A 13235-nucleotide genomic window follows, 5' to 3' on the forward strand; every position below is an offset into this window, starting at 1 on the left:
GAACCCCTGCCATAGGCCTTAAAGGTTAAAACCAGAATTTTCAGTTGGTTCCTGAAGCTGATTGATAACTAGGACAGTGAACACAGACTTCACCCTACGAGACCTATTTCTTCCTGACTGTCCATTTGGGACTGTGAAATTGTATTTTCCACTAATATTGACTATTGCTACTCTGACTGAGCAGCAGGATAGCCAAGAAGCAGCTTTTATTGGTCAAGTTCATTTCTCCTAATTTGGTCAAAAATGAGTCAAAATATACTTCTTTGTCTAGCCACCTCTCCCTTATTTAGGATTTATGGTATCACACTTGCTTGCCTTGGTAGTGCAATGAGATTTGTTGCTCAGTCACCGAATCAAAACAACAACAACAAAAAAAAACAATGGGCTAAAATGTTTTTTTAATGGGCCACTCATCCTGATTATTCTCCACAGGAGAAAACAGTCTTTTGTGGAGTTGCAGGTGGAGCTCTCCTTTTCCACAAGTAACATTTGTTTTGTTGCAAACACCATTCCATGGTTCAAATTTACTCATTCTGTTTGGTAATTATTTCAACATTTTGCTTTAATTTTAGCTCACAAAAGACTTGCAAAATGGCTTGCAGAGTTAGTGAAAGGCAATTCATTACAGTCCAAAAGACATAACACAAGGGGGGAGGAGTAGCAGTTTTACTGATAATCATCAGTTTTCTCCTTGACTAGACAGACTTCTGGGGTGCCCAGGAAGAGCTGGTAGATGCTGTTCTGTTACTCCTGCTTCTCTTACAAAAAAGTTGCTCAACTTAATGGATGCAGTGGCTGACTTACTCAGTATGCAACCCCTACTTTGAATAAAGACTTGAGTTCTGTTATTATATATGATTGCAAGATACCTAGATATAGGTGTATATTCTTAATTCAATAGTGTAATGCTTACTTGATTATAGACTGATCACTGATAGAAGAGAACAGTTCATTTCTTTTATATTTGACTCTTACCATTTATTGTTACCTTGTTGTGCTGCACTTCTGTGGTTCCTTCTCTCCCTCTTTCCCCCCCCCCCCAATTTTGTTGAAGCTCATCAATCTGTTAAAGTGGCTGACCTGCTCATCTTGCCCAAGTTTCTACATCTGGTTCTAATTAAAGTATTCAAGGATGTAACCCTCTCCCTGCGTTCTCTCCCACCTTATGGCCTAGGAAAGATTAAGGCTGATTAGATGTTGGGCAACAGAGCAAAAGTGTAAGGAGTTATTTTTATAAATACAAAAATGATAAACACATCATTTTGTGTACATTCTATGTTTAGTTTCCCAGTCTTGTAAATGCAGACTTAAAGCACTTTAGGTTGTGCTGCATAGAGTTATTCACATAAAACAAATCCAGGAATATATTAAACAAGGCTGCTAGGGGTCACTTCTGTGTAGTAGGATGCCTAAGTGAATTATTTTATGGGGCAGTGGTGTGGTGGTAGTTGCTTATTTGAATGACCTAATCAGAAATTCCCTTGCCTTGCTGAATTCACTTGCTAGTCATGTAAGTGCATTTGTGATGTGAAAATCAGTATAAGATCACCTTAGTATATGATCACTTTAGTCCTCGCAGTATCAGGAATGTTTAACAAATCATTTAAGGTGCACTGAAAGCAATCTTTTTGTATATTAATTATATCTAATATTCCTATTGTATGACTGTGGTACTGAGGAAATGAAAACAGTCTCTTTCTTTTATCCACAACAATCAAAGATCTCAGTCTAAACAATCTCCATTGCTTCAACCCAGGTTTATTTTTTAGTTGTTTTAACCTGGAGGAGCAATTTTCAGAAATAGGTAAAGCTTTTTGGATTCTTTCTGCTCCATTTAAGGCAGATTTGTGACCACAGGATAATGTTCTTTATTGCAGTTGTAGCCTTGGGGATGGAAGGAAGATTGAAAGAGGAATACATACAGTCCTCAACTTACAACTATCTGTTTAGTGACCGTTCAAAGTTACAACAACATTGAAAAAAGTGACATCACCATTTTTCATACTTCTGACTATTGCAGCATCCCTGTGGTCACGTGATCAAAATTCAGATGTTTGGCAACTGGCATGTATTTATGATGGATGCAGTGTCCCAAGGTCACGTGATCATATTTTGCAACCTTTCGACAAGCAAAGTCAATGGGGAAGCCAGATTCACTTAACAACCGTGTTGCTAACTTAGCAAGTACAGTGATTCACTTAACAACTGTGGTAAGAAAGGTCATAAAATTCACTTTACAAGTGTCTTGCTTAGCAACAGAAATTTTGGGCTCAATTGTGGTCAAAAGTCAAGCACTACCAGTAAATATTTCTCCCTCAAAAAGGCCTCAAGTGGTAAGGATAGGTGGTTTCAGTGGGTTTGCAGAAGGCAGATAATTTGCAAAATAGCAAATACAAAGAAAGCTGGACTTACACTGGAAATTTCCTTTGGATTCTGTCCAAGTTTAGACATTTAAGTCTGGCAGAGAAAACCAGTCCAAACAGTAGAATTCCTGACATTCTCACATGCACAAAGGATTCAACTCTTCCCACTCCCTGTTCATTTTGTTAGAGTACTTGAATTAATATTATTTTCTCTCTTTCTCCTTTCAACAAATATTTCCACTATTTCCTGATACTTCACACAATTTGTAGTGGGGGAAATAAGTCTGATGGGCATGAAAACCAGGCTCAAATCCCAGTTCTTTTCATTTTAAAATAGTCTCTTAAATTCCAGATTAACTAATCTAAAAATAAAGGATATTATCCCTGATTTTGAATTAATGCCTTTTATTAGAGACTCTGAATAGAATGTAGCTTTTCCAGCCAAACACAAAACCACATTGTCAATTTCTCAAACATGAATATTTGTACACTACTAAATGTAGCAATTTCATTTTTTAACAACACTACTTTTCTCATAACAGACCCTGCTTTAGTGGTGATTTCCTCCTGTTTTTTTTTTTTTTTTTTATGAGGATAGGGCTAGACCAGGGGTGTCAAAGTGCTGGCCTGCAGGCCGGATGCATCATAGCGAAACGGCACCCACTCCATTGCCAGCAGTGGCAAAAAAGTCGCTATACATCACAACATGTCCCATGACTTTGCGAGTTTGACACCCCTGGGCTAGACCAAAGCATAGTAAAGCAGAAAGGAACAGTATTAGAAAGAAAAACAACTCACTTGATCAAAATACAGGCGATCCTCAACTTATGAGAACAATTGAGGCCAAAATTCCTGTTGCTAAGCGAGACACTTATTAAGACCCATTTTATGGCCTTTCTTGCCACAGTTGTTAAGTGAATCGCTGCAATTTTTAAGTTAGTAACATAGTTGTTAAGTGAATCAGGCTTCCCCATTGAATTTGCTTGTCAGAAGGTTGCAAAAGGTGATCACATGACACCGGGACACTGCAAGTGTCATAAACATGATCTGTGGCCAAGTATCTGACTTTTGATCACCTGACCTTGGGGATGTTGCAAAAGTCACAAGTCACTTTTTCAGTGCTGTTATAATTTCAAATGGTCACTAAATTAACTGTTATAAGTTGAGTCCTACCTATACAGTACTCAGTTTCCTGTATTCTCAAATTTATCTTTATCTTTGTATACAGCAGACTGTATAACTATATATTGTCCTGCTCCTCCACCTTGTGTTTTTTTAAATGTTTAGGGATTACAACGTCTGCAACTGTATACTATTTATAGTTCCAACATCAGTGGCACCAGCGTTTTGGGAGATTTCTCTTTAGGTAATCTGCCAGAGGAAAGTGTAAACTTTACACCCTACCTGCCTGTTAGTGTTACTAAAAGGATGAAATTGCATCAACCTAGTTCCTCGAAACAAGGATGGGAAGCAAATTTAATAAATAGGTGAAGTAATTTGAGAAAAAATTACAGAGATCCTTGGAAATTACCAATTGGAGAAGTTTAGGAAGTGAATAACAGAGCTAAAAAGTGTGTGCCTAATATAAGTATTAGTATTCTGTATTCAACACATTTTTTTCCTCCTTCTCTTCTGCTGAATTGAAGGCAGTGTCCATTGAGGCACTAACCAGATAGAGATTTCCTTAGCTTTATTTGATTTGAGACCTTGCTTTGGTGTTTGTATATCTATAGGAAAAGAAAGACATCTTAACATAACAGTTGTGGTTATTAGTTATTGAATGTTTAACAGGGAATACCTACTGAACACTATAATGATCATATTGTAATCTGGCAACTTTTAGAACAGATTTCTAAAACTGTTTATATAGTTACAAGCTATGTATAAAACTAAAGGCTGATAGGGTTTTCCTTGATGAAAACAAGAACCAAATCATTCCTTTAATGTGCAAATTTGCCATTTCTACTCGTGCCTTGCAGTGTATAGGTTTGTGTTTTTTCAAGAGCACTCTCATGTTGCATGGAACACTGATGAAAAGCCCCTGTTGTGGGATCTACCTCAAAAGAAAACAAACAAAGGTTGTATCCTCCATTCTACCCCCATATTGCTGAATTAGAACTCCTAGCATATTTCAGTTAGGATGCTGAAAGTTAGGGAAGGTGTAATTTAGCAGCTGCCTGGAATATCTTTTTCATTTGTTTATGCTTTTCTTTTTCTTCTAATGTTCTAAAGGCATCATATTTTACAAAATGTATTAAAATCTATATATGCAATGAGATGGTCTAACAATGAGATGGTCTAACATGAAGTGACATTGTTGACTTTTGCTTGACGAAAAGCAGTACCAAAGCTGCAGTTCTATTGTTCAGAAGGCACGTGTGTAGAAGTGTGGTCTCTGAGCATGCAAACACACATAGATACGCACACATGTCTCTGGGTGTATATAACTATATCCTTGGAAATAGAAAACAAAACTTATCATCTCTCTCCCAGGATCATAAATATATCTCCTAGGGTGATCACTGATAGATACAAACAAACATAACAAGCCAGGCTTGAGCACCATTGGAAAAAAATGGGAAATAATATTTTCTTCTGTCTTGCGCCAGCTAATGATAAAAAACATGATTATATTTTGTGCTGGGTACAAATTGCCTTGAATGAGTTTATCAGGATAAGATGATATTTTGTTATATACAGGTAACAGGACAGGTAACCTTTAGGTGAATAGATATTGTAAATATTTTTTAAAAATGTAGGATTATGACATATTGATGTTGTTAAAGCAAACATTTCCCCCTTTTTTGAGATTTAGCAAAAAAAAAAAAAATTAAGTCTAGACCAGGGGTGTGAAACTTGCATCGTCACATGACGTTCGCAATGTATCGTGACTTTTTTGTCATTGCTAGCAATGGGGTGGGCGCGGTTTTGCTATGATGCATCCGGCCCATAGGCCAGCAGTTTTACACCCCTGGTCTAGACAGTTGAAATTGATATATATTAGGCTTAGCAGTGCTTTTTTTCTTAAAAAAAAAAAAAAAAAAGGTGCCGGAACTCACACATCATATAACCCGCCTTGCCTACCCTATAAGGTTCCATCCAAAAAAGGTGCCGGAACTCCGTTCTGGGCGTTATATGAGAAGAAAAGCCCTGGGCTTAAAGAGGAGTCTTATTTTTTAAAAATAAAAAAAAATCAAATGGTGACTTGCAAGAAATCTCACCTTTGTAATCTTGGTGGACCTTATAGACTACAAATATTGCACTGATTGCCATCTTACTTTACTTTTCCAATAATAAACATTGTTTATACATTGGATATAAAAGGAAGAGAGTTCTTCTGAGCATGCCTGCTATTCCAGATTCCAGAAATAAAATAGGCCTTGAATGGCTGGATACCAAACATGCCATTCTTGTAATTTCTAATATCTATTTGAATCCTTCTGGCAAATTGGATGAGAAAAATAACATTGAAAATGCTCTTGATAGGTTAGAAAACAGAATAAACCTTAATATAATTTATATAAGGTTATCTATCCCAGGGCTTTTCAACCAGTGGTACAGGTACCACCTATGGTACATTGGCACCTGGCAGGTGGTACGCAGCCATTCTAGAAAAGTGGTAGTGGGGGAGAGGAATGAAAGTGCCGCTGGGTGGGCAGGCAGGTGTCTTACTCGGCTGTGCTTTGGGGGGCACTTTTTTCAATGCCATTGTAACTTTGAACAGTCACTAAGCGAACTGTTGTAAGTCGAGGATCACCTGTACTTTATCACTTTTTTCCTTTTTGGGGGGGGGTCATCAAGATTTTGACACCTTGCTAGGTGACTGGTGGTACTCGGATATTGCCATATCCTAAAAGTGGTACAATGGGTGAAAAGGTTGAAAAGCCCTGCTCTATCCATGTAAGAATCAAACAATGCACAGCTGTAGAATGAGAGGTAACTGGTTTGATACTTGAAAAAAAATATTAAGACAGTAGTTGATTGGAAATTGAATATGAGCAGTGTGATGTAACTGCAAAAAGGCAAAGGCATTTTTAAACTGTCACCCATGAATGTGTGTAAATATGTTGCTTTTGTTTCCTAAATAAAATATAGTCTTGACTTGAAACTTAGACTGAACAATTCTGATAATGGCTGTGTTGGACAAGGTACCAAATCACAGTTGAGCAATATATATAAGCTTTGGATTTGTGCAGCTTTTTTTTTTTTTTAGCATTTTAAGTGGTGCAATTTTCATTCCTTTTTCATTTAACCTAGTTACTTTATTGAGACTGAGAATTATAATTAGTATGGCAAACACTAATGAGTGGTTTATTATGCTTCCTTAAATGGTCAAATGATGATCAACCATAGTTTCTTTTGTTTAATATGCTGTAGCATGTGTGTAAGTTTCACATGGTGAAGCCTTCAAACTTCCTTATAACATATTGGAACAGAAGAGGGATGAAAGGATGTAGGATTTGCAAAGAAAATACTAAACAGTAATTTGATTATAAAACAGTGCTGCATGTAGTTTTTGTTATATATTTGTTTTGTCCATTAAATGTTGGAAGAATTGAAAACAAAATCGTTAGCTTGAATTTCTGAAAGTAGCAAGGTATATTTTATTACCTTTAGTTATATTTTAACAGAATTTTAATAGAATATTAAATTTAATTCACTTTCATGAGAAAATCTAAACTATAAGATTGAGAATTTTCCATGAGAGGGGTGGACTTAAGGTACCAAATTTGAAATTATATTATGATGCGGTGGTTTTAACACTAATCAGTGATTGGGTAAATTTGACAAACTCTGAGATACTTTATCTAGAGGGATGGGACTTACTTTATGGGTGGCATGCCTATTTAATATTCAATAAAAAAATGGATTGGACTTTTAAATCTCATATCTTAAGAATCTCTTTACTTAGGATTTGGAGAAAATATTATAAAAGTGATTTCAAAGTACCATTATGGGCTATACCTTGGCATGCGATAGAAGCAATAAAAAGAGGGGTTAAAATGGATATGGTGTCCTACAGACAGTTACTTAAATGGGATGGACAAAACTGGCAATTAAAATCACGGGAAGAGTTAGCACAAGAAAACTTTATTTATTCTTGGTTCCAATATAGGCAATTATTAGACAGATGGAAGATGGATTGTAAGGTGGGTTTTCTTAGAGAAGATGAAAATCTTATTAAGCAAGTGAAGGATTCAAGACAAACCCACATTAAGAGAATTTATGCGGTTTTAGTTGAATTGGATTCAGAAACGGAACTAATTAAAGATTGTATGATAAGATGGGCGCAGAATTTTGGTGAGCCAGTTTCATTGGACACCTGGGAAAAAATTTGGGTGAGAAATGTCAAATTTACACAAGCACAGAATTTAAGGGAGAATTTTTATAAAATGTTTTATAGATGGCACCTTGATCCACAAAAAATGTCTTATATGTACCCTGACGTGCAACCCAAATGTTGGAGATGTGGTTATAAGGAGGCTTCCTATTATCATATTTGGTGGTCATGCAGAGAGATAAAAGCATTTTGGATTAAAGTATGGTGGAATATCCAGAGAATTTTTAGAAGGAGGGTAAAATTTACTCCGCAATTATTTTTGTTAGGTATTGTTACAGATTGTGATACAAAGGAGGTTGTATTGATGTTAAATTTGATTACAGCCGCTAGGCTGTTAGTAGGACAATATTGGAAGAAGGAATCCTTGCCTACATTGCAGGAATGGTTTCTTAAAGTAGCTTATCTGGCGGAAATGGCAAAGATTTCGGCTTTCTTAAAGCAACAAACGCAAGAGAAGTTTCTTGCTGTTTGGGACAAATGGATAAAATTTATACAATTTAGATTGGGTATACAAAAATATTATATAGTTTTTTCATAAGTTTTATTTTTATATATATTATAGATAATCTTTTTATATATATAAATATAAAGTTCTTAATTTAATTTTAATTTTTACTTTTTAAGCCTATATTCTGCTCTGGGAAGCTCAGGGGGGGGGAAGGGAGGGGGGGTTTTTTGGGAGGGGTGGGGGGTTTTTTTTTTTATATATGTATTGTTTAGTTTTATTTTTTTGTATATGTTGTCTCTTGTTTTGTATTCTTTTTTCTTTTTTGTAAAATTTATAAAACTTTTAATAAAAAAAAAAAAGATTGAGAATTTGATTGCAGTTTTAAAAAGGAATAAACGTGGCTAATATTATAAAGAATTTCTTTGAATTATACATTGCTTTGGCTAACCAAGAAACACATAATTGTTTATGTTTAACTGGTTGGGAAGTGAACTCTTCTTGAAAAGAATGTGCTCATCATGCTCCTATAGAAACAGCTGTTCCTTCAACTGAATTGCGGGATATTTTATTTTATTTTATTAGACTATTTTAGATTTTGTGCGTCTTGTTCCATCTTGCATCAATATTTATTTAGTGGTGGGCTGGTTCAAAGTAGGAAGGACTTTTGACTGAGGAAAGATGAGCACAGACTGAATTCATTATCACCACCACCACCACCACCACCCTCACCACCTGGTTTATTGGAACTAAGAACAATATAGCAGCTTTTGGAAGAATTTGTGTGTGTGTTTTTCTGAAGCTTCCTGCTTCCCTCTAATCTCTAGCTGGAAAGGGATGGGGGCAAAGGGGCATTGCTTAATGTCATTAAGAGCTCGTGACTCCAGAAAGAGTAGTGTTAGCTTGTAATTAATCACCTAAGCTGGCTTTTGGTAACAAGTCTTTATTGAGTAGAAGTTTTGAGCAACAAGATGCTCTTAAGAGCTTGCAATGAGAGACAGACATTCCAGAGATGCTTTTTGCTCTAGAGAGACAGAAAGACATATGAAGAAGTTTATGAAAAAGCAAATGAAGAACAGATTTGGGAAAGAAATTCCCAGTTGTTCAGATAGTTAAAAGAGAGAACTAAGAGTTGAGTATTAAGGCAACAAACAGCATGGGGAAAATAGAACATATTGAGGCACTGGAATGACATGTCACCCAATGCTTGGGTGGCTAATTCACGTTCCTCTAGCCTAGTGATGGCTAACCTTTTACAGACCGAGTGCCCAAATACTGGCCCCGCCCCCACTCCACCCCCTGCCCTGCCCCCACCCCGCCTGCCCACAGGGCCACTCACTGCCTCCAGGGCCAACTGCAAATCGCCCAGGCAGCCCAGCAGCGCCATTACAGCCACGCCATCTGCCCGAGCCCCGCAGCATCAACTATGAGGGATGGGGTGTAAGGGCAGAGTCTTGTCTACTCTGCCTGACTGCCATGTCCTTGGCTGTGCTGCTCCACATGGGCCACGCTTGGGGCAACTCTCCTCCAGGGGGGCTGCTGGTGAGGAGGGGGTGGTGGGGGGAGGCAAGGCTGGGGCAATGGCACGTGTGCCCGCAGAGAGGGCTCCAAGTGCCGCCTCTGGCACGTGTGCCATAGGTTCACCACCACTGCTCTAGCCTAAAGCTGATGAAAACTCTCCAGAGACTTTGTTTATTTTTAAGTAAGAAAAGAAAAGCTCTTCCCTTATCAAAACACCAGTAACTGCTTACAGGACTTGGCACACTTAAAAAAAAGAATTGCTTATCAGTTCTCTAGTTTCTAAGCTATTCAACTGAAATGTGTCCTGCTTCTGCTTGCTTATCTCACCTATGCTTGGGTTCCTTTTGAGGTTCTTCAAGAAGGTGACCTTCAAGACAAGATGGCTGGCAGATTGGAACTGACCTACCTCTCGAGCTAAAAATATCACTCTGGAACAGCCCCAATGAAAAGCTTGAAAAAAAATAGCATTTGTTATTTATTTTGCCAGATCCACACATGACTTTTTGGCTAGGAAAAGTAATATGCCATTCTTTCTGAACATGTGAGTTATAATCCAACATGCAAGTACAACACAGAAATAGATTTCTCACTTGAATTCTTTATTTGCTTCTAATTTGTATCATTACGAATTTCCTTAAATTCTGCCAATCAATTTATTGCTTTCAAATGTTAGAAAATAAAGAGTTATGACTGTTCCAACAGAATTTGTTCAGAATGAATATCAAATAAATTCTACTCCTATTAAAAGAATAAAAACGGCACTGCCTTATTGAGTTTAGCTATATTCCTATTTTTTTTAATGCCCATTTCTCCTTTGAGATTTATTTCCATATACTGTATCTGAGCATAGAAAACTGACAACAGTATTTATTAGACATTGAATTAACACTTGAAGCAAATTAGGCATTGCTTAGCTAAAATCTTGCTTTCATATCCTGCTTGTTGTCTTTCTGGAAAAATCCTGCTGATTTCTGTTGAAAAAAAACAGCAGTAAAAATGGAAGTTCTGCTCTGAACTTTATGTAAAGGTTTTCCTAATCTCAGTGAATGAGTACTAATGGGGATACTTGCAAATCAGAATGGCATGGCTGAAGAGTAGAGTTGGAAATAGGACACATGGGCCAATTCACACAATACAAACTTTTAAAAACCTTCAGCTGTTGAAGAAGCTATTGTGGCCAGTTTACAGTTAATACTAAGCAATAATTGGGTGGAATTATACATTGCAACTTCACCAGAAAAATCTATTAGCACCACATGGAAGAAAACTGATACAGGGACATTTCCAGATAGGATAGGTATTGAAAGTTCTATTCTACTTTTCTCACTTGAAATTGGAATGATTGTTCTAAGTCAGCGGTTCTCAACCTATGGGTCGCAACCCCATTTGGGGTCGATCAACCATTTCATGGGGGTCGCCAAGCAAGGCTGTCTGCCATTTTTTTCCCCTTTTCCGGCGGGTGCCTTACCTCCCTTGGGCTGGGCCAGCTGGTGGCCCAGCCGGTGGTCGGCCTGCTCCATCTCTGCCACTTGCCAGCTACGCCTTGGCCGGCGCAGGGGGCGGCACCATGCATGTGCGGCGCTCCCGGGTAGGGAAAGTCCTTGACTTACAACCGGTTGGGTAGTCCTTGACTTACGACCGGTTTAGTCCTCGACTTACGACCGGTTAGGGGGGGTCACGGCATTAAGAGGTTGAGAACCACTGTTCTAAGTAGAAGAGAAGGCTTAAAGCACATTTCTTAAACTTTTTGCTCTTAGGACCCTTTCTCACTTTTAAAAACTATGGAGGACCCCAAAAGAGCTTGTGTTTGTATGAGTTATATTTATTGACATTTACTGTACATATTAAAAATTAAAATGATCCAACTGTTGAATATTTATTTATTGAATCATGCAAAAATAGCAATACCTCGCCCATCACATGTTAACATACTGTATATAAACTATTTTTCATGAAAACCTATTTTAGCAAATAAAAAACAATAATGAAAAGAGTAATAGTGCTCCAATGTTTACAAATATCTTCAATATCTGGCAAATAATTTTGATGTTGTAGATCCCTGAGCGGGGATTAAAGGAGCCTCAGGGGTCCTTAGACCACACTTTAAGAAGCGCTGGCTTAAAGGAGCGTTGGCTTAAAACCACTAGAGCTTAAAACATGATTTTACTTCTTATTCTATCCTCCCTCCTTTCTCCCCAGTTCTGATGCCATAGGGGCAACACAGAAAATGATGTTCCTGTTATTGGGTTACCAAATCTTGATAGGTGGGTATTGATTGGTATTGAAGGGATGAAGCCCACAAGCCAACCTGCCAGCCAACCAGCCTTCAATGTATGAGAAAGTAGACAACTTTATTTGGAACCATGACATGAGCATTAAGAAGTAGCAAGCGCAGTCATGGATTTTGGTTAGCTCAAAGTAATAGACTGGAATTAATTATTTCTCTTAAGAAAATGCAGTGTTTCTTGTTAAGATTGTCAGTTGACAGAATATTGTTTTGAGCTCAATATGGCAAATAAATCATCTTAATAGTTTGTAGTTTTTTGTAGAAACAAATCACATGATTTGTCGATAAAGATTCTCAGTCATCCAGGCAGAGATGTCTGAAGATTGAATCATTGAATCGTTTTAGGGGAGAATCCCCATGAGGTTGGTGTGGCAGGAATTGATACATTCCAATTACTCTCTGCCTAACCACCTTGCTCTGACTGAGGAAGTTTCCTGGATAGGCAGTGAAATGTCTCTGATACTAAAAAATTAGTCCAGTTGCAATTATTCAGCCTTCCGACAACTTTCAAACTACATGATTCAGAGTGTCAATTCTAGCTCCATTTTGTCATCCTTACTAATATATATTGCTTCAGATATAGATGCACGTTTTGTTCTAGGTGGCATGAACTTTTGTGAATAAATGGTTTCTACTCTATTTTTCCAGCTGATTATTCGAGAATAACATTCATTCTTCCAGCTAATTATTCTACATAACACTCATTCTGTCAGGTGATTATTCTAGAGCAGGGGTCCCTAACCACCAGTCCATGGACCAGCACCAGTCCACGGCATGCCAGAAACCGGGCCACGCAAACAAGCAAAGCCCCATCCGTGGAATGCAGGCAGCACATGAAGCCATGCTCCCTCCGGAAAAACCTCTTTCCACGGAACTGGTCCCTGGTGCCCAAAAGATTGGGGGCTGGTGTTCTAGAGTAATACTCAGTTTTTATCATCTGGGTTGGATTTCCTTTTCCATTTCAAATGCCATTTTAAAGTAAATTCTGTTATTTAAATCAGAAGTTGTTATCGGGAATTGTCAGAGTTTTGTTTGTCCTTATAGAAAATGACTGATCTTGTCTGGGTTTTTTACTATTTTATGTGATATCCTGTCTTTCCTTCAGGTCATGATATTAATGGAGCACTTGAACCATCAAACATTGACACCAGCATCCTGGAAGAATACATTGGTAAAGAGGACTCACAAGATATGTAAGTGTATTTTTTTCACTTTTATTCTTAATACTCAGTGACTAGAAATAGATACAGTCTTTATATTATCTCAGAATGGCAAGAT

General features: G+C 37.6%; 1 protein-coding gene across 3 annotated transcripts in view; it reads left to right on the forward strand.

Annotated features, from left to right (window-relative positions):
* Positions 1-13235, forward strand: part of MYRF (myelin regulatory factor) — a 119076-nt gene that overhangs the window by 37969 nt on the left and 67872 nt on the right. For all 3 annotated transcript variants that reach the window (XM_039353152.1, XM_039353154.1, XM_039353153.1), the window contains exon 2: positions 13063-13150. In XM_039353152.1, coding sequence (XP_039209086.1) covers positions 13063-13150 — 88 coding nt within the window. The remainder of the gene's footprint in view (positions 1-13062; positions 13151-13235) is intronic.

This window comes from Crotalus tigris, unplaced genomic scaffold, assembly GCF_016545835.1.
Source record: "Crotalus tigris isolate CLP2741 ecotype Arizona unplaced genomic scaffold, ASM1654583v1 scf7180000018504.2861643, whole genome shotgun sequence".
In the NCBI taxonomy this organism is placed as follows: domain Eukaryota; kingdom Metazoa; phylum Chordata; class Lepidosauria; order Squamata; family Viperidae; genus Crotalus; species Crotalus tigris.